Raw genomic sequence first — 22250 nt, forward strand, 5'->3', positions numbered from 1 at the left:
CTCCGGTTACAGCTCCATTTGGTTATGGAAGGGGTGATAACACGTAAAAACGAATTACCTGTGATCAAGAGCCTTCCCTCCAGTGGCTATAAAATGGGGATTTCTAAGGAGGAATCGGTGTAAATGGCTGAGAGAGATACCCCAGGTGAGTTTTCAAGATTCTCACTGAGGAGCAAACACCTCGTGCTTTCAAGCAGGATCCACGCTCTTTTAGAAAGCTTTTTAGAAGCTTCCGCCTGTCAGGCATCTGGCTGCAGGGGGACCCTGCATTAGGTGGGTGCCCTATAGGCCTCCGTCCGTCCCTGGCATGGGACTGAAAAGTAGGTACGGGGAGGAACCCGAGGCCCAGAAAAGTGAGGCGGCCTGCCTGGGTGGGTTCTGGAATCGCACCCCTCCCGACCGCCACCAAAGCCCATGCTGCCCACGGTCCTCCCCAGAGTGACCCGCTATCCGAGCGGTCACCACGCGACAGTAACGTGACCAAAGATGACTGGGGGAGAGGGACACACAACAGCTGTGCGGACTCGGTTTCCCACGGCGGAATTCTCCGAGCCCAATGGAAGTTTCTCCCCAGTTCCTGGAAGGCCTACTTTAGCACCGCTAACAGCAGGGAACGATGGAGCTGGGGTAACAGCACCAGCAAGGGAGGAGGAGGAGGAGGAGGAGGGGGAGGAGGAGGAGGAGGGCGGGAGGCCGCAGCACGTGGGCCGGGTGCCAGGCACGCATCATCCGTGCCCCACAGTTACTGTTGGGTGAGGAAACTGCAGCTTGGAAGGTCAGGTCACCCGGCCAAGGCTGGCAGGCAGCACGTGGCCTCCCTGGTGCAAGCTGAGAGCCCCAAGCACCCCAAGCCCCCTTCTCCCCACCCTTCCTCAAGTCACCCGTCCCAGATAACGGTTCAGAGACTCCCGCTCTTTGCAAACCACGGAACCCACCTCCTCTCCCCCTCCCCCCACCCCAGGATCTGCTACCCTCACCTCCCAGCTCCATCAGAACCCTCCGCACAGGTGGGAGAATGTAGTGGGAAAGGGACTTAGGAAATGTGAAGAACTCCTACAGAGGCAGACGCCTGCCCTGAGTGGGGTCTCCAGGCCGAAGCCCCCACCTCTGCCCAAGCGCCCCCCCCGCCCCCACCCATCTGTCCCCAGATGGGCCTCAGACACAGGCACCATGGACCTCCCCTGGCCACAGCACACGGCCAAGGTGCAGGGCCCAGGGCCGTAACTGCACACATCAAGAGTGAGGTTGCTACCTACTCATACTCCACCATGTCCCCCAAGGGGGACAGAGAAGCAGCCCAGAAGGCCATGCTCCCACCCCCTGGGGGTTCTGTCACCCCTTGGCCAGGTGGGGAGGCTCTGGGCAGGGGAAGAGCAACAGGTGCTTGTTTAGTAAATGAATAAACGAATGAATGAATGAATGAACGAAGAATGAACGCCCTCCAGGATACAAAGTCCAGAAAGTTCCTCCTGCCACTCTCCTACTTCTCTATCATTAAAAAAAAGAAAAGAAAAGAAATAATTAACTACTCCTTTTATGCCCATCTCCAAACTGCAGTGTCCCAAGGAAAGGGCTGATCCAGAGTCCTACCGGGGTGCAATGACTGACCGAATTTCAACCCCCATCTCACCCTGGGGGGGGCCGGCCGTGCAGGTGGAAGGGAGCCCACATATTTACAGGCCAGCCCCGCCCCTCCATCTCAGGATCCCCGCCTCTGGAAGCATGGAGGGCTAGAACCCGTCTGGACAACACACAGACTGTTGGTTCCAGGAAAGAAAAGGCACTCGGGGTCACCATGAGCACCTCACTCGCGACAGCCAAGCCAGAGACCAACACCCAAGAGGTTAACAGCCACCGGCTCACCGGCAACCGGCCTTGGGAAGCACAGCGGGGCACGGACGGGCTCGAGCGCATCCCTCCCCGGCACAGACGGGAAGCAGGAACAGGGGAGGCCCGGGCGAGGCCAGCGGTGCCACGGGCCTGGGCAGCAGCTGTGCGGATTTCCGGAAGCCCGGGCGGAGAAGCGCCTGTGATTCCTAGTCCCCCTCTTAAAATATAAAGACTCAATTATCTTTGAGCAGCTTGCTTTACACATGAATTGACACATTTATTTTACAATAAATAACTGAAAGTTATCTGTGTTTCCTTTACTGTTAATCTACACAGAGAAATAATAAACAGGGCTTGTCTACAGAAATGCAAGTAATGCAAGTCCTCAGAATTCAATTAAGCTAAAATAATTAATGCTCCCACCATATTAAATTCCTTTACACATTGGAGCCACTGAAGTTTTATTCTTTAATCTTTTCCTTTTTATTAAATGAAGAAGAAGAAGAAGAAGAAGAAGAAGAAGAAGAAGAAGAAGAAGAAGAAGAAGAAGGAGGAGGAGGAGGAGGGGAAGAAGGAGAAGAAGAAGAGGAAGGAGAAAAAGAAAAGTTGGTGCCCAAGTGGGGAGGGGAAAAAGGGAAAAGGGAGACTGGAAAGAAAGCATGATGTCTTTAGACATCGTGGTTGTCTTCAGCTGACACAGCATGGAGACTGTTTTGTGCCTTTGATTAAAATAACATTTTAAATGCTTTGAACAAACATATCTCTTTAGACTTCTAAGGGATTATTTTACATATTTCTTCGAGAATGAAGAAATCCATTCGTCCTGTTGCTGAACAGAAAAGGCCAAGAATATCTTTCGTCACACATAAAATAAAAATACTGTAGGCTGCTGCAGTATTAGAACCCGAGAAAAGGGGCGCGGGGAGGGGTGGGGGGATGAGGACAAAGCCGCCTTGCAGATTAACTTTTGCCTTTTATGAAATCACATTCAGTGGCTTTCTTAAACAAACCTGCCCACAGTGATCGGCAGGCTCTCGCTGGGAAATACTTTCAACGTAAAACGAGGATTCGGATGGATTTTGGTGAAAGCAAAATGCCTTTCCATCCATTGAAACAGTAGTAGGGACCAGAGTCTCATGGGCAGAAGCCCCCCCCACCCCCCGTGCCAGAAAGGTCTGTGGACACTGACGCCAGGTGTTTATTCTACTGGAGAAAACTACGCCCCCAGTGTCAAAGAAAAGAAAGCCACGGAAACACCAACAACACCAACCTAAGGGACCCAGCACCTTTCTCGACCGGAGGTTCCAACCCTAACGAAGGCAGCATCGCTAAGCTCCACAGGGCATTCTGAGAAACCGGGGTTTACGTGACCACGGCCCTGAGCGCGTTTGGACATTCTCCTCAAAGCCCTTGGCAACTTGACAGCGTGAGAGGGGTCACTCCAGGACCCCCACCAGAAGGCAAAGCCCACAGGCCAGTAGGATTTGACGGGGTCTCCCCAGCACCCGGCATGTGCCAGTGGGAGTCTGCACACAACCACAGTCTCTTCCCAAGAGAGAGCTCATTCATCCCATTTTACAGATGGGCACATTGAGGCCCAACCTCTCCAAGCTGCCAGGTGGCTTGCTTGCTGCATCGCCCTGACTGCCTCCTGGGTGATGGGACCCTCTGCCCCAGCAGGCCCACCCTCCGAGGAGGAGCACCCAGAGCCTCGGTCCCTCCAGCACCTCCGCTAGCTGCCATGCCGAAAACTCAGCCGGCACCTACTCGCCCACTGAGGCACCAGAGGGGACCCCGGTGGGAAAGTTCCGCTAGCAAAGCATTTACGGAGCCCCTTGCTCATTCAGTCCTGACACCAGGCCCACCAGTATTTTCACCCACTGTTAACAGATGAGGAAACTGAGTCCTAGACTCATGAAGCAGCTTGTCCAATGTCAACCGGCAGGATCCGAACCCTCATCTGCAGGCACCCTGATGCCATCTTTCTGTAGGTTCCAGGGAACACGGGCAACCAAGGCCCTCTTTCTCTGCTGGGCCTCCCAGGCTCAGAAGTACGAACCAGAAGCTGGCACGGAGCGTGGGCTCCCCGGACGAGGCTCTGGTGTGCCGCGGCCACGGCCCGGAGGGTGCCAATTCACTGTGGCGAGCAGACCCAGCTGGAGGACGCAACCCGACCCCTGCTCGTCCAGGTGGTCAGCTGGGTGGGCATGCCGAAGGGGAGGGGCGCGGTGCTCCAACACGTCCCCACGGCCCCTTCCTTAGACCTCCTGGAAGGATCAGGCAACATCAGAAGGGGCCTCTGAGATCACCTCTTTTTACAGATGGGAATCTGAGGCCAGAGAGAGGAAGAGGAGGAGACGAGGGCTCCTGTTCCAAAGCGCCTGCCAGGCCCTCCCCTCAGGCCACATCTCATCCCACCTCACAACAACCCTACGGAGATAGGTCTCCTCAGCTCCATTTCAGAGATGGAAAAACTGATTTGTCCAAGTCGTGAACACAGACGCCAACCCAAGACTATCTGGCTGCACAGCCAGAGACTGAGCCAAGAACACCAGCAAACCGAGGGCCAGTTAGCCTTCCGAATTTCCATTCCGTACTCCCGGCCACCTATGGACTAGGCCCCACAACACAGTCTCACTGCCAAAAGCAAAGCCACCAGCGGCCAGCTGTGCCTCTCTAAGCCCCAGGCCCTGTCTCGTCCTGAGAGTCACCCAGACAGTGGCCCCTCAGAAAGGGCCAGCCCTGGCTGGTGGTCCTATCCCCGTAGGCCCCAGATCCTCCCGGTACCGGCCCCCGGCACAGCGAGGGGGGAGGCAGGCATGGGACCCGGGAGGTGGCTGCAGCGGTGCCCTGGCCGGTGCAACGCTCCATACCTGCAATGTTCTCCTGCTTGGGGCAGATGCCTTTCGTGGGCGAGACCAGGTGGTCATCTTCGTCGGGGGTGACCTGGATCCCGATCTCCACCGGCTCGGACACTTTCCTGAGCTCGGAGCGCGAAGAGGGCGGCGGGCTGCCCTTATCCAGGCCTTTGTCATAGCAAGCACCCAGGCTGCCGCCACACTGTTTCTTCTTGTGCTCTATAAAAACCAGGATGTCCCCCAGGGGGAAGTTCATCTGACACTGTCCACAGGTGAGCAGGTCAGGGTCGGGGCCACCCACCATCAGCCCCAGGCTGCTGGGCTCCTCTATTTCCAGACCCTCGTCTTCCTCGAGGATGGCGGCCTCCACATGGTCAGCCTCTGCTGGAAGAGAGAGAGGAGAGGGGGGTAGAGAAGACAGAGATGGGCTTAGGCAATCACAGGCACCCCTCGGCCATCCCAACCCTTCCCCACCAAGAGGGGGCCCCTCCGCTGCAGGATACTAGAGTTCACCAAGTCCGTGCATGACCCCTGGAAGCCACAGATGGGCAAACTGAGGCCCCAGGAGCAACTCCGCAGCTCCCGTTTGTTGCTTAACTTACTGCTGAACTGACTGCTTTGTAGTTTATTTGCTGTCGATTTCCCCCCCTCCCTGCACCCCCCCCCCACGACATAGCATGTAAACACATACACGTGCGCGTGCACAGAACACCCATCCCGCTTTCACAAGAGGCTCAGTGTCACGAGCCCAGTGCTTCAAGCTAGAGACGAGTCTCTCCCGCTTTACATCCTCTGAGAATCACCCGGGGAGCTCCGAACACCCCCCCCCCCACACACACACACACATATACACACAGTGCTCAGACGGCAGCCCAGACCAGTTACAGGGAGATCCAAAAGTCAGATTGTCTTTTTGTTTTTTTAAGACTCCTCAGGTGATTCCAGTGGGCAGCCGAGGCTGAGAGCTTCCAGCCGGTTCCCCCTGCCTGGGCTGGCTCGGCCGCCCCTCCCCCCTTCCCTTCCAGCGTTCATTCATGTCCTCCCCATTCATGGGAGCCTTGCTTGTATTCCTCTACCTCAGACCTGGCTGCACCCCAGACAAGAAAGCAGAACCCCAGACGGGCGTCAGGCAGCCAGTCCTTAGGAGAGAAAGAAGCCCGCATGCTCAGAAAGCAACAAGTGAGTGTTGGTTCAAAAAGAAATGCTGAAGAAAAACACAATGCCGGGGAAAGGACGCCGAGAGAGTCGGCTGGCTGAAAGAGGGAGCCGGCTTTCCTGCCAAACACCCTGCTCCTGGTCAGCCCTCCACCACTTTGTAGATTTCCCAACACTCATCAACTCCCCCACTGTCCTTTTTGTTGGTTGGTTTTATTTTCACTCCCAGAAAAAGAAAAGGAAAAAAAACAAAAAACAAAAAAAAAACTGTTCAGGCTCCAAACGCATTTCTTGGCAGATGACAAGCCACACTTTCAATGGGCTGTACATTTTCACGTTTCTTTAGCAGCAGATATATTTCCTTTTTTTTTTTTCTTTTTTTTTTGTAGGGGACATAGGACCCAAATATTTTGAAGCCAATAAATGCCTCAAAAAGCAGCAACACCCAGGGGGAAAACTGGAGGGCTCGGCAGCCGAAAGTGTCATAAATAAGGGAAGTGGGCAACGAGGTTGCACACTCCCTCGGGGTCTGAGCAAACTTGGGTTGTAATTTTTCAGGAGCCAACGACTTAGTCGTAAAGACAGAGCAAGTGTCGGGGTCCTCAGAAAAGCCAAGGGACAGCCAGAGGTCTGCGACCCGAGGAGGCAGGTAAATTTTCAGTTGTATGGTATTTAGTGAGGGATGATGAAAACCACAGAGGAACAGAGAGAAGGAATGGAAGGGAGGAAAACACATTCCGTGGCAGTGAAGTTACTGACGGGCCAGAGCCAAAGAACAGATAATTTAAGGAAAAAATTCTGTGGCATCTTCTATCCTCCATATAAATCACTGTTCTGTATTTTCTAAACACAGCTTCTTCAGGGCCTGTGAGAGTCCACGGGTGATGCTGAATCTAGAACGGGCAGTGTAATCCACAGAACATGGTCGAACCCGCGTGGACAGGTTGATACGCAGGTGTTGCTGGGAAGGGAAGTTACGATTTGAGATCCTGCCTGTGGTTACAGAAAAACAGACAGATTCCCCCGTGAATTACACGGAGACATGCATTAGACCCATGGCAGCACAAAAATACCACGAGGATGAGGAAATCCTAAATCTGTTGCCGGCATACCTCTAACACAAAGAACCTAAAAGGTAAGAGAAACAGTTTTCACCAAGCCAGCCCTGGGAACCATTAATTACACTCTAAAAAAAAAAAAGAAAGAAAGAAAGAAAAGAAAAGAAAAAAGAAAGAAATCAAGAATTTACTTAAAAAGGAGTTGGATACATAATTAATTTACCAATTTATTTTATGAAAAGATGCTTTGGTATGGCTCAAATGTAATCACAACCCTCACGCCCGAACGGTGGTTGTAGGGGGGACCCAGATTCCTGCGAACGGTTTGTCAGAATGTAAAAGGTAATTATTCGGTGCTTCTTTTCCCTTTAATGATCTAACATTGAGCAATACTGTTTATATTGAAAAGCTCGCACCTTTAATTACCAATTACATATACATAATTTCAGAGCCAAAGGAGAGGGCTGTGAAAACAGTTCTTTAGAAATATAAGGATGTATTGTGCGCCATTTCTAGAGAGGGAGCTCTAATAAATGGGAGGAGGATGTCAAAATATTGTTTTGTTAAAAAAAAAAAAAAGGAGAGAAGCACAAAGGAAATGAGATGAAAAGCAAAAAAAAAAAAAAAAAAAGTACAAAATGAAACAGAGCATTCCGACAGACGGGGCAAGCTCCAAGCTCCGTGGTGGGAAGGGTGGCCGGACCCGGTCCTGTCTGAACTGCCACTCGCAAGTAGGCCTGGCAACGTTGCTGCGTCACCGTCACCGAGGCGGCCACCCTTCCAGCGTGACCATCCTCACTGAGGACCAGGAGGCGTTTCCTGCCGCTCAATAGTTTAATCTTTCTTTTCCTTGTTGTGTTTTGTTTTGCTTTTCATTAACTTTTTCGGCCCTGTCTGTCCGCTCCCCTGGGAGGAGCTCTAGAAAGCTCCAACACCTCCTCTCTGCTCCCAGGGTTTAAGCTACGTAATTTCAATTCGTCCCTTTAATTCAAAAGAAACACAGACTTCTTTCAGAATTAGCAAAGGTCAAGGAAGCCTGCCTGTCCCCAAGCTCCTGACTCTGCCTACTATCCTTTGCTAAGGACTGGGTACCAGCACTTTTTTCCTTTCTCTCTCTCTCTCAACCTCTCTCTCTCTCTCTCTCTTTTTTTTTTTTTGGCAACATCTGGTTTTCTTTCCTTTATTTGGCTCTCTCCGCCTTTTCACTTTCCTCATGCAGCAGGCCCTGTGAATCCCCTGCACCGAGTTTGAAAGTATCCAAAATCCTTCACTGTGCTGCAGTCATGACTCTGGGCACCGCCCCTCCCCCCAGCCCCCCCCCTGCAGCCAAGCCTCCTGGGCAGCCAGCCCTGCAGGGTGTCCCACAGAACAGCTCTGAACCCGGACTTCCCAGACCCAGGGCCCAGGGCCCAGCTAGCGGCCTCCTAGGGAGGGCCAGGGGCAAAAGAAACAAACAAATCTTCCCTCCCACTGTCAGTGTTGAAAGTCAAACTCAAAGATGACAGCTCCAAGAATGGGGTTTCCTCTCTCCAGCCCTGGGGTGTGGGGCCCTGCCGGGTGAGATACTTCCCAGGAAGGTGGCAACATCACCCCCAAAGTTCAGGGAACGGAGTCAGCATGAACCCCTCAACTGTCAAGTTTTGGGTCGCAGGGGGTGGACCGAGACAGCTGGCTGAGCCTGGAGGCTTGTGCTCACAGCCCTCGGAGACACCCCCAAAGACGGGCTGTGGTTTCATTTCCGCCGACAGGCGGATACCAAGCCGGGTGTGTGGGGTGCGTGTGCACGCGCGCGTGTGCGTCCCTTCTTAGAACCGTATCAACGCTGGAAGAAATAAAAGGAGAAAAAGCCACTTGGCCACGCTCAAGGAAGGGCAAAGGGAGACACGTCTGGCCCTCCGGGAACCCTCCTTTCCCTGTCCTGCGGGCACCTGGAGCCTCAGGGCCCCACAAAGCTCCTTGACCCCATGCCTCTGCTGGAAGAGCCTGAGCGGCCCAAACGGTCACCCAGAGACAACAAACCACCAGGAGAGAGAAAAGACACACAACAAAAACAGCTTTTCGAATTCCCAGACCCACCCAACAAACCAGCCCCTCAGGCTGCCTTGTCCGGCAAACTCAGGCCTTAAGGAAAGGAGGCAGAGATGAGGTCCTTCCTCTGGGAGGATTTCTGCTTTCGTGAAAAGCTCCCCAACTGTCAGGCGGCTCTGGAAAATACTGCTTGCTGCTCTCACTATTATGAGCCGAATAAAGTACAGGGATTGCTAAAATGTTTGACTTATTAAGAGGAAAAACGAGTGGACGCAGGGTCAGCTGTCACATTGGGGTGAGTTCTGAACTACGAAATCCTAAAGCTCCCAGACAAATACATATCCTGCCTCTCTCTCTCTCTCTCTCTCTCTCTCTCACACACACACACACACACACACAGAGTTAATTTTCTTTTACAACAAAACCACATTTTATTTACAAGGGTAGGCCTCCTCCCAGCTGATAAACGCATTTAGAAGCAATGAAATCAGGGTTCGCAAATAATAATGGTTATTTGTTGTCAAGTAGATGGGGAAGCGCTTGAGCCTAAGACAAACTCCCCCATGCCTTAGCTCCGCTGGGAAGGAATTTGGGGCAGAAGACAGAAATGGAAAGACATCGTTAACACCGACCCGGCCAAGCAGCCAACAGGACCCCCCAGCAGCTGCAGAGGCTTAGCAGGGCCTTACCTGGCCAGTGATTTCCCCCACACGCAGGGCTCCAAGGGCCCCACCCGCCCTGGTCCATCTGTAACAACTGCCCATGCACCTGCCCTTTGGGGGATTCCAGCCAAGGGGCCGACCGCCTGCTGTCCCCAGAGTGTGTGTGCATTGCTTCACATACAGCACACAGGCCCATGTCGCCCTTACCCTGCACCGATTCAAATCCAAATCCCTAACCGCTAAGCCCCAGTCCAAGAGAAACCCATGAAGAATTATTGTTTCGGTGATGGGGGAGTGGGTAGGAGAAGGATGTGGGGGGAGGGGTGCCAGGCTCTTAAAATCGTGTGCCACCAACGTCACGGCCGCCATCATGATGTGTACGCGCGTTTACGAGAAATGTTCAGCATCTGTCCGCCAGAGCTCTGCGTCCGACTGGAGACTTTACACCTGCTTCCTACGAAGACGGAAGCCATGCTCACCAATAATCTGTGAAGGGATCTTTTCATTCTCCTCCCCGAGAACGTTCCGGGAGGGGCTGAGACTCCAGGCGGCACCGCCACCGCCACCAACACGCACACTCGACGGAGCGCAACACTTTCTGAGCTGCCATCAATTTTTAATTTATTGGATCCAAGAGAAAATAACAACCGTGGGGAGGGGAGGAAGGAGACGGGTGGATGGGAGAGAGAAGGAATCAATTCTTGGTGGAGAAAATAATCTATGACTAGATGGCGCTTAAAGGCACGACAAGAGGTTTTATGAAGTTCTTCCGAACATTGGGAATAATGAAGTGCCCGGCAGAGGCAGCCGAGATAAGAGCAGAACGTCACCCCAGCCAGGCATGCGTTAGGAGGAATGGCCTCACGGGGCCAGGAGGGGTTAGAACACGTCTGAGGGTGGGAGCCCCAGCCCCATCTGCCCACCGAATTCCTGCAGCCAGCAAGGCCGAGGGCGGCCTCTGGCCCTGGGAGGACACAGCCTGGCAGGTATAAGCAGGCCGCCTGGCACAGGTGAGCTCCTTCACCTGACCCCCTGCCCTCCTCGGGAGGACTGAGCAGTGCAGCCGGTCCAGGTCTCAGAGCTGCTGGCCGAGACCCTGTGCCTCTCCCAGATGCTCCAAAAAGGCCTCCTGTCTACCGCCCTCAAATCCGCTGTCAGGGCGGGCGCACGCGGGGGCCACCACCCCACCAGGCCCCTTCTGCTCCACACCAACCCCAGCTGGAGCCTCCAGCGAAACTGTCGCGATTTCTGGCAGCCGGGTAGGAAGACAGGGAGAAGACTGTGAAGACACTGCCCTTGTTGGGCAACCCGTGGACATGACCTGGGGTCTGGCTGACGGGGCCTGCAGGGGAAGGCCTGAGTCTGGCCTGCATTCCAGGAAGGCGGGGATTCCTGTTGGGGGTACAGGAAGAATCTCAGTCACCCAGCCCTGTGACAGAGGCTGGATGGGGAGGTCTGAGGGTGGGAGGAGGACCCCCCCACATGCACACACTGCCCTACACACCCCAGCCTGGTGTCAACAACAGCTCCTTGAAAAAACACCCCAACTTGCACTACAGACCATCACCCGACCTTCCCTTCCCCCCACCGCATCCACCTCTCCAGAACTCCAAAAACTGAGCTCAGGGGGCCTGGTCTCACACATTCAAAGGCAGCCAAAGAAAAAAAAAGGGCGAAATGAATAAAGAAAACAGCGTTCAGGTGCGCTCACAGATCCTGTCCATGACTAAAAAGGTTACTAATAAAAAGCCAACTCCACAAAACCAGAGGAATGGAGTGACCTATGTTTTGATAAATAAAATAGTTGCTTTAAAAGAAAAAAAAAAAAAAAAGAAAGAAAGAAAAAAGATTTACCCACCATAGAAACCCTTCCAAGCACGTTCAGCAGAGTCCACAGAGCTGCAAATGCCTTAAATCTGCAGAGCCACAACAGGGCTCGTAATGACAGGATATAAAAGCACGCTTTGAGGCCAAATGAAGAGATTTGTTTTTATTTAATGCTATGCTTTTTCAAAGGTGCTAAGCAGAAGAAAAGAAGGACCCTTACAGGACACCAGCCTGTAAGCCTTTAGCCGGAGGACATTCTCTGAGGCTGAGAGCGACAGAGGAAGGACAGAAGCCATTTCAACATCTCCTTTCCAAGGTAGAAATTTAAACATGACCCCATGAAAAAAAATTTTTTTTTTCTTAGCAGCACATCCATTTCTGAAGCACACGCTAATCACAGCAACACTGGCATTCAACTTTCTCGAGTCATTATGCGCGTTGTTTTAGTAGAGAACTCACCAGCACATTCACAAATGTATTTGTATTTCTGCAGTTCAGTGGAAGGAGGTCATAAAAAAAAGTTGTATACAACAGAGGATTTTTTTTTTTTTTTTTTACTTTGAAGTTACTTAATTTTGTGTGGTCTGGGATTTCACTCTAGTAAAATAACTCGGGCTGGCTAATTCAACACCCAAGCAGATTATCAGCTCTCTTGGAGGGAAAAAAAAAAAAAAGAAAGAAAGAAAGAATGAATTTCTTGAATTTCAGCAACTACACAAAAGACTTGCGTGTGTCAAAATGCCGGACGCAAAGTCCCGGTGAACGCAGCACCATTAATCAAACCTCGATCTGGTGTCACTTTTGCCAGTAAAACCGATGCTGTTCCCCACCCCCCGCGCCCCCCCCCCCCCCCCGCACTGGCTCGTGCAGTAGACGAAAAAAGTGTGTCCCTGTGCTTTCGGCGGGTCTCCAAATAGCCTGCTGTTGGCACTTTTTATACACGCCTTGGGGAAAGTACTGCTCAAAAGAGGCAATCAACAAACAGCTTTTCTTGGGGAGGGGTAGAGAAATGGGGACCAGAACACGAGCAGATCTCACTGCCTCCCTGGAAAGGAAGAGAGATCTGTGGGAAGAGGGAACGGGGTGGGGGGGGGGGGGCCCACAGGGCACGCAGGACCCCAGACCCGATCATTTGAGTAAATGGAGAGCACTGCGAAGCGACAAAGCCATACTCAGAGCAGCTGGGTGACATTCATTCATTCTCAGTATCTCTCTGTGCCCTCTCCCCATGAAAAAATACGTCAGTGTGCCTACAGCTAACGCCACCTTCAGAGAAGGATGCTCAGCCGGCATCAGCAACTTGACCGTGTGGTGCTGGGTGCAGTCCCCAAGGAGCGTTTATTTTTGCTTGTCCTCCCAGATGTGACCCCCAGCATTAAACCTGGAGTCCCAAGTCCTCAGAGAGCTTCCGCTAAAAGTAGGCCCTAACGGGACAGTCAGAGGGGCCTTCCTCTAGCCACACGGGATGCAGGAGGCCGTCCCCAAAGGTCAAGAACCCCATCTCTACCCTCCCCACATACATCGTTTTTGTCAAGCACCGTCATATCTGCAGTTCGTGTTTAGTTACAGCTCGTGAAACTCTCCCAAGTTCCAAGGTGAAGGATTGGCTATTTCTAAACTGAATTTTTTTAACGATATTCTGCAGGCCGAAGGCCACTGCCCAGCCCAAGGCTGTGAGGTGACTGTGCCACTTCATCTTGAGTTGTCAAATGAGCCGCGATATGCTCGCGACTGGCTCAATTCAAACATTGAATGAAGTAGAGAAATCTTCAGATAAATTGCTGGCCCTCCGCACTGGAGAGTGAAGCCTCTTTCTCAGCTGATGACAGCACTAGGCTTTTGTCTGACCTAATTTATTTCTCTTTCAGGTTAGAATAAAAGCACTCCTTCCAGTCTCAGGGCAACCTCTTCTGCCCATATACTGAACTCAAGCACAAGACTCGGGGTTAACTGTGCTGTCCTGCAGATTTCTTGAACTTGGAGAAGACATTATAGATCCAGAAACCCCGTGATCAAAAGCACATATATGCCCCAGCACTAAATTACACGTTTAGGAGAGAAAGAGTCTCATTAAGAGCCATCCATTAAGGCACTGTTGGGGGTGAAAGGTATTAGCAACGCTGGGTCTAGCAAGCCTATACTCCTTCCAAACAAAGTTTTACACATTATTTGAGTTGGCATTTGATATCTTTGGGGAATGGTGCTATTTCCCTTAGTACAGTGGGAACATTACCTAATAAATGGAATTGAGAATCCAAGTGTTATAAAACCTGAGCTAAAAGGATTTCCATTCATCAAGCTGTTTTAGGAGCATGACTCCCAAAAGCAGTGATTCTCGACTGTTCCCCGGGTCTCTGACATACAACACAGAAATGGACAAAATGATGTATACTCTTCCCGGGAGTCCCGCCCTCAATCTGATCACGGATGCCTTAAGAGCCTAATGGAATTTGCAGAAAGTCAAGGACCACAGACTAATAGGGGGAAACGCACCCGTTCGAACTAACCATTCTAACTGTTTAAAAAAAAAAAAAAAATCGGGAAAAGAAAAAAGAAAAAGGTCCCCCATCTGCCTAGTGAGGGCTTGTAAATCAATGCCAATAGCTTGAAAATGATTTCTCAAACTTATATTCTCATTTTTTGTCCCGCTCGAATCTCTGCAGGAAAATCAATATTACAACTTCACACTTAAGACATTTTGCAGCAGCAATGCAAAGTGCTGCGGCAGCGGGTGGAAACCCACGGAAGCTCGCTCCTGGCCCATTGTAGCGAGGCGCAAGGCATGACACGGGCACCGAGCTCCCCCTAGCTGCCAAGTGGCACCAGGCACGGCGCGGCGTTTCAGGCTTGCCATCAACCAGAAGCCAATTCAACTGAAAGTTTGTTTTGGAAAAGTATTTTATCACAACAAGCAACAGAGAATGGCAAAGCAATCAGGAAGGGAGATGAAAAAGGAAAAAAAGGAAAGGCTGGTCGAAGACATGCTCTAAGCTCAAAGCGTCGAGAGCTCGCTTGTGGTAAGACGCTAGAAACTGGTGCGCTCCACAGTCAGCAGCTGGCATCTGTAAACGAACCGCTCTGCGTGTTTCCATCTGACCGGAGACCTAACGCCAATAAAGCTGGCCTTCTCTTCCGTCAGGAAGCCCCCTTTGGTCCCGCACTGTGGTCAGCGAAATGTCCCCGCCCCAGCCGTCTGACCCCAGCCTCCCTCCATGTTCCTAAGGCTTCACCAAAGCCACCGCATTCGCTCCGGCGCTTGAGAAATGATTCGTTTTCTGTTACGAAATATTTTGAAGGCCAGACAAAAATCGCCAAGGCCAAAGTCCGGGCAGATAGCAAGCTCCCACCCTTAAAGGAAGAAATATGCATATGTACATAATATTCAGGGAGGGAAAGAATACCCTTTAAAAATATTAAGGGTTGTTAAAATACGCTCACGGCTGTTTTCTCTCAGGTGTGAATTACAAATGAATAAAATCAGCCTGGCATAACACCTCTGATGAACACATTTTTATTCTCCCGTGGAATCAGAGCAGCTGACTTATATCACACTTCTAATGATATGGGGTTCCCTTCTGTGCAGAGTGGGAGACAAACTTCACTCCCCCTACCCGCCCCCCCCCCCCAAAAAAAAGAGGGGCCCATGGCTGGTGAAATTTATCGGAGGCCCAATCTTGAAAGACTGTGGACAACTGGAGATACACTATACCCCAGAGAGTTAAGGTCATTGTGAAGCCAGCCACCTCCAAAACACACAGCCACAGCAAAACCCAATTTAAAAGGCAACCGTGAAATTAACACAGTTAGCCTAACTTCCCGTGTCAAACCTTGGGTCTCTAGTTGTTTTGCAAAATCGTGAATTCATACAGAAAATCACTGATCTTCCAAGGAAACCTGTTGGTAGGTTGTTGAACAATCACCTTCGCTAGGGTTGTATAATTTGCCATGGACATCTTATTTTCTCTGAAAAGCCTTGGAGCTCCTTCATGGACTGGACTGCATTTCATTCCCCCTACTCTCCCTGTCTGGCACAGCGGGCTCACAACCCTTCCCTCTGCCTGGTCAGCCACTGCCCCCTTCTTCTTCCCTCCTCACTGTTGTCACTGTGTTGTTTTGTGTTTGTTTTTATTAATAGCTGTGTCTGTCCTCCGGTTCTAAAAGCCATACCCATCTGGGTCAAATATTTTGAAACAAACCAGAAGCCCAGGTTTCCATCCCCAGCTGTCCCCCACACTGGTTTATACTTTTCTCCTTCCCTGTCTGTATATCTAACCAGCTCACTACAGAGCTCTTCTACCACCACCACCCCCCCCCCCCCCCCCCGCCCAAGATTATCTGCTATTTCTGTGCTCTTCCCGTTTCCCCAGACCAGCAGTTATGCTAAGTTGCATGGTCTCTAAAGAACCACGGGCTGCCACCCCACTGAAGACACAGCACATTTGGGGCAGTTCCTTTCACATTTAAAATCTAAAATGCGAACCCCGGGTCAGGGCTGTGACAGCACTCATTTTGCTGGCCAGGGCTCTCCAGCACCCTAAACCCACAACTCCTGCATCACTGTGTAGAGACACTTCCACAGGCCACGCAGCCTAAACTGCATCTAATTCTTGCCATTCCCCTTTCTGCCCCTCCCACCTCCCGGGGTGACACAGGACAAACAGAAAAGCCAGCTGCTTTTTGATCATAAATAGCCTTGTCTGAAAACTGGTTGGACCACTCTCTCTGCTTGACCCCCTGCACATGCCCTGAGCTCCATGTGCCCCTGAAAGGCAGGCAAGATTTCCTTCGCCCCTCTTTTCCTTTGCCTCTCTCTCTCCCTCCAGCCCTGCTCCAGTGGCAGCCAGCGGCTGTCTGTCCCCAGCACCACTCCGAGCAAGGCTGAGAGACAGAGGGGAACAAATGAAGGATGGAAGGATGTTGCTAGCACCAACACAGGCACGCCTCGTCCCCCACGCCCAGCTGCCACCAGTCTTCCTGACCAGGGCTTTCTCCTGTTGTCCCAGGAATGCCAGAGGAGGAGAGAGCAAAGGCAAAACAAACCTACCTGCTTCTTCCCCCCCTTAAACACAACTGCAAACACTCCCGACTCCTTTCGCTGCTTCCAGCCTGGCAATGCAGCCCTAAGACTGCTCCCCACTGCCCGAACACCCCCCCTCAACTTCCCCCTCCTCAAAACCCCTCACAATTACACAGAGGGTATGGAGGGGCAAATTGCCTCCTAGAGACATTAACCTCTGCAAATATAGACATTGTAACCACCAGTCCACCATCTAAAGGGGGTGGGGGGTGCAGAGGCATAAGCTGATGGCTACTGGCTTGGTAAAAGGACGGAATGTCAACCGGCCAAAAAGGGACCTTAATCAAACCATGCTCAAGTCTGGTTGTAAAACATTTTGTTTTAAATGCAACCAGTGAGTCTTCAATGGTGCAAAATAAAAGGGAAGTTCTGTTCCCTCCCACCAAAAACGCATCCCTCTCCCAAGGCGAACCCCGCTTTAAAATCTATTCCCCTCCCCAAAAAAACAATAATAAATCCACAAATTCTTACTAATGTATCTGCTGTAACAAAGGAGAGACGGCAGCAGCAAATGCTCCGAGCAGATGGCTCCTATGCTGGGTGTTCAGGGGAGGGGAGAGCCCCTTTATATATTTATTTATTTATTTAAATTTTTTAAAATATAACATAAATATTCGGCTCTCGGCCGCCCCGCAGCCAGTCCTCGGCTGCGGCTGGGCGCGCAGCCCCTCTCCACCCTCCGCGCGGGCTGCCCGGCCCCAGCCCGACGAGGTGCTCGGACGATTCCAGGAACACAACCTCTCCATGGTCTCGATGGCACCCTGAGGATGTTTTATTTCTATTGCAATTAAAAAAAAAAAAAAGAAAGAAAGAAAGAAAGAAAGCAACGGCGATCTAGGTAGGCACCGCGAGAGAAAGGACCGCGGGGAGATGTTCGCGCGCCGCGGATCAGCGGCCCCGCGGGCTGCGCCGGGCCGGGATCGCTGCGAGCCGTCCTTCCCCCTGCAACTGTGCGGGCACTCGGGGCGAGCTCCCCTGCAAACACCGTACCTGGCCGGCTCGCGCTCGCTTTTTCCCCTTTCTAAATAAACCCAACTGGGGCGCTGGAAACTGCTGCGTCTCTGCCCCGCTGTCTGACTTTGCCTGCCCGGCCCCTTGCTGGAATTTCAGCCGGCGGATTTCCACGGCGACCTGCCTTGTTTATTTAGAGAAGCGAGATGAAACATACTGAGATAGAAAGATGGGTAAGAGATTGATAGGTCTCTCTCCTTTTCTTTTTTCTTTTTTTTTTTTTTTTCTTTTTCCTATTTTACAAGCACATCCCTGTCTTACCAATCCTGGCTGGCAATCCTTCTTTTTCCCCGTGGCGGGGTTTTTTTCACCAGCCCCCCAATCCCCCCACCTTTTTTTGGAGTGGGGGATAGAAGACAAGATCATCCCAGGAGACAGACGGAGGTGGGGAAATGGGGTGTGTGGGGGGGGGGGGAGGCAAGAGCCCAGCAAACAGCCGCGCAGCTGGATTCTTTTGCAAATAGCAAGAGGAGGGGAGAGAAAGGCGGCGGCGGAATGCTAGGAGCGGCGTGGCCGGCGCCCTGCCCGGCCGAGTGCAGCGACCGGGGACTCGGAGCCGCCGGCGGCCCGTAGCCCCGCATCTCCCCTAGGCCGGAGCGCACCCCGCTCTCCTCCGCCCGCGCCGTCAGAGCGGACCCACGCGCTCGCCAACTTTTCCCCACTTCCCGGCTCCCCCCTCCCCCTCCGCTCCCCCAGCCCCCTCCCCCTCCTCTCCAAACCCCGCCACCAGCGCCGCCGCCGCCACACACGCCGCTCGGAGGGGCGAGCGTCCAGCCGGGCTCCGCGTGCACACACACCTCCTCCAGCCTGCGCGCCCCCTCCCCGGCCCGGAGCCCGCTCCGCAGGCCCTCGAGCCCGAGGCGCGTCTGCCTGCGCAGCGCTCCGACTCTCGGGGCTGCAAAGAAACTTTCCTGTGCCCCCCCGCCCCCCACCATGCTCTGGGCCGACGCAGCTGCCTCTGCGAGCCCGCGGGCGGCCCCGGCGCTCGGCCCCGGCAGCGCCCGGCTCGGTGTACCCAGCCCCGGGCACCCGGAGCCCCATCCTCCGGCCCCTGGCGCGCACGCAGCGGACACTTACGGGTGATGAGCTCCCTCTGGGACAAGTGCTGCGGGTTGCCCTGTTTGCGGCGGGACATTGCCCCGGCATCTATTCTGGCATCGCCCGGAGAGCTGCACTGATGGGGGGAGCCGGGGGAGGGGGTCCGAGCCGCCGCCGCTGCCGCTGCCCGCCGCCGCCGCCGCCCGCCGCCGCCGCCGCCCGCCGCCGCTGCCAGCCCGCGCCTCCTCCTCTGCCCGGGTTGGTGTTTTGTGTTTTTTTTTTCCCCCTTCCTCTCTTGCCCTCTCTTCCTCCTCCTCTTCTTCTTTATTTTGCTCTTTCTTCTATGCTGTTTTTTGCTTTGTTTGCAAAAAGAAAAAGAGAAGGAAAAAAAGAAAAGAAAAATCTCTCGATCTAAAATAGGAGAAAGAGGCAAAAAAAAAAAATCTGCTGTTGCTTGCCGCGGACTGGCTGGTTTCTTTAAAAATATATTCTTTTCAAGGAAAAAAAAATCGCTTACACTTCTTCAAACTGCTTGGCCTCCTGGACTTCCAAATGTCTTCTTGAACTTAAACCGGATTTTGCACCGCTCCTGACACTTTCTTTCAGGGTCTGGTAGGTGGAAAGCGCACTTCTACCAGGAGGTGGGGGGGGGGGGTGGGGTGGGGGGGAGGGAGAAAAATGCAAACAAATAAAAAATAAAAGAAGGAAAAAAAAGCAAAGAAAACTTGGGGACTTGTCTCGTACCCCCCTCACCCCCGCCCCCTCAAAAAACCCAAAGCAATGTAAAACTGCCCGGGTTCGGTTGTTTCTGGGCTTTCTGCGGGCTGCCTGTTTTTTTCTCGGAGACTGACCCTTCCGAGGCTCTGGGGGGACTCCAGGAGCGGCTCCTTCCCAGTTCACCTGGCAGGCTGGCGCCGGCCGGAGAAGCTGCCGGGTCCCCGCGAGCGCTCCCCAGCGCTCCCCTGGCGCCGCGGGCCCGGGGGGAGCGGGGCTGAGGGGCGGCTCGCCCAGTGCGCCTGGGTCGGTGCGGGCGCGGACTGGGAGCTATAGATTGCAACGTGAAGATGGCGGAGTCCGGGTTCTCTGGGAGCTCTCGGTCTCTCTATGGCTGGGGCTGCCTCTGTACAATGGGATAAAATTCAAGTTCAAGTGCGGACGTGACGTTTAATCTGCACTAGAGACAAAAAGACCCAGAGAGTCGGAGCACTGGGGGCGACTAGCGGTGGCTTTTTAACATTGTACCCTGTAAGAGAACAAGAAAGCACACACAGAGACACACGCGCGCGCGCGCGCACACACACACACACACACACACACACACACACACACTCGCCCGTGCGCACACTCGTCCAGGCCGGCCACACGTGCAAACAGCGTTTTTGGGCGCTCCTCTTCTCCCTGTGCACCCGCAGCGCAAAAGGGGAGGGGTAGGAGGGTATTTTTAAATAAAAGAAAATCCTGTTCATCCCTCCTCCCCTCCGGGGAGCAGGACCCCCTGAGAAGGAAGGAGGAGTAAGGAGTGCGTGGAAGTTAGTTGAATCAACGCTAGTCCCCACCTACCCCGCCAAAAGCTCTTTTGGACTGAAGGGAGGAAGGGCTGTGTTGAGTGGACTGGGGTCGACAAGGGCACATGGTCAGTTTATTTCACCCCCTTGGAGAAGAGCTTAGCTGTTTTTACTTTTGTTTTATTGGGGGGGGGGGGGGGTCGGGGTTAAACTTCCAAAAAATGTCTCCTATAGAAATCCTTATATTACACACTCTGTGAGAGCCACGCCGACAAAATAAAAGACCGTAAGAGAAGGAAAGAATTAAGAGCACAACTGGGGGGAAAGGGAACGTGAGACCTTGTGTGAGTCCCATTCCGGAGGGAATATTCATTCACCCGAATCTGTGCCTTTCCCCCATAAACTCATTGAGGTCAAACACGGGTCCCACTCCCTGAGGCCTGGGTCTGTGGGAAGCCTAGGGGTCAGGGGACAGGGTGATCCGCGTGAGAGAGGGACATGCACGGGTTGGCCCAGAAGTGGGCGTGGCCGGATCGCTGAAGATACTCGGGTGGGTGACCCCCTCCGGTCCCCCAGTCCCCTCTCACCCCCCTGACAATTACTGACACCTGCAAGTAAGCATCCCACCCCCACCCCCAGTGCGCCTCCGCCCAGGGCAGGACTTGAAATCTCCCGTCAGACTGGGAAGGACACAGCTGCCTTGTCAGCCGTTTGATCTCCAGCCGGCGAGGACGAGGAGTTGTGGGGGCCTGTCCGTGGCCTGGGGACAAGGCCAGGCCTCGGCCGCGTGGACATCTCCCTCACCCCCGCGCCCCATCCCTCCGCAGGCCGCGGCCAACTTCGTCTTATGTGATGATCTGCCTCCATGGCTGGGAGCGCCGCGCGCTGGACCCCTCTCCCATCTCAGGGTTCCTCTGGTCTGGGCCGGGAGGCGGCCAGGGCGGGTCGGGGCCTGGCTCAGGGCTGGGCTTCGCGGGCGAGCCCAGCTGCACCCACCCCACCCCGCCCCCAGGCCGGGCTCTGGCGGCTGCACTCCAGCGACTGGCTGGGCGGTGACGCCTCCCGGCGCGCCGCCTCCCTCGGGGCCTTTTCCTTGGGGGACACATGGAGTTTTAGCTCGCCCCCAAGGTCTTGGGTGGGGCGAAGGCACCAACAACTTAGAGCGCAGTGAACTCCCAGTCCAAACCCCCACCCCTAATTTAATAACAATAAAATGTGCCCTAGCATGCAATTTTATGGACTGGGCTGAAGGGTCTGCGTCCGAGGAGGTGAGCACTGGGCAAGGAGGGGGCGGGTAGGAATCGTCATTCCCCCCACCTCGACTACACACAGCTGCCCTCCACCCCACCTCCACGTGGCCCAAAGTCCAGAAGTACCTACCTCTCCCTCCTCCCATCCAGCCCCAACGTGAAAATCTTTCCAGGAAAGTGGCCTAAATAAAAAATGCTCACACGCACCTTTAATAAACTTAAGAAAAGCATAAACTGTCATCCCAACCGGCCCAGACTCCTAAATTTGGGAGTTAGCTCTCAGTCTGAGAACCGGCGCGGTGAAGTCCAGAAAGGGTTAGCGCTTTGCCCAAGGTCACACAGCGCCTGGGGCAGGTCTGACTCAAATCGCCGAGGCTAGCCTGTTGCTCGGCACCGCCGGTGGCCCGGCGCCCAAAATTCCAACCTGCGACCCTGGCCCTCTTGGGGTTAATTACCAGGACTGGGGACGCGGTCTGTGGCCTGGGGGGGGGGGGGGGGGGGGGGGGGCTGCGACAGCCCTCTGCAAGAAATGGGACCCCCCCCCCGGGGACCCCCCCCCCCCCCCCCCGCGTACTGCGCAGGACGCTCAGGAGCTCCGGCAGGAGCTCCGGCGGCGGGGTCTGTGGACCCGGGCACCCCTGCCCCACCCCTGGCAGGAAGTAGCGGGCAGGGGGCGGCGCGGGCCGCGACGGACCCGGAGAGCACTTCCTCATTGGCCCCGCGCTGCCCCGACGGCGGGAAGAGGGACGCGCGGGCGGGCCGGCGCAGGGCCGGACACGCCGCCACCCGCCGGCGCGCTCCACCTCGCGGCGGCCGGGGAGAGGCCGCCCTGCCCCTGCCCAGCCCTGGGCTGGCCCCTTCGCCCTCTCCTCTCCCCCCTCCTCCTCCTTCTCGCCCTCCTCCTCCCCTTCCTCGTCGTCCTCCTCCTCCACCTCCCTCCTCCTCGCCCGA

General features: G+C 54.0%; 1 protein-coding gene across 1 annotated transcript in view; it reads right to left on the reverse strand.

Moving 5' to 3' along the window:
- BCL11B (BCL11 transcription factor B) overlaps window positions 1–18726 on the reverse strand; it is a 97693-nt gene extending 78967 nt beyond the window's left edge. Inside the window, 2 exon segments of the mRNA XM_053889782.1 lie at window positions 4704–5072; window positions 18584–18726. Coding sequence (XP_053745757.1) covers window positions 4704–5072; window positions 18584–18641 — 427 coding nt within the window. The 5' untranslated portion in view covers window positions 18642–18726.
- Between the last annotated feature and the right edge of the window lie 3524 nt (window positions 18727–22250).

Source organism: Panthera pardus, unplaced genomic scaffold, assembly GCF_024362965.1.
Source record: "Panthera pardus isolate Hobbes unplaced genomic scaffold, ASM2436296v1 HiC_scaffold_24, whole genome shotgun sequence".
In the NCBI taxonomy this organism is placed as follows: domain Eukaryota; kingdom Metazoa; phylum Chordata; class Mammalia; order Carnivora; family Felidae; genus Panthera; species Panthera pardus.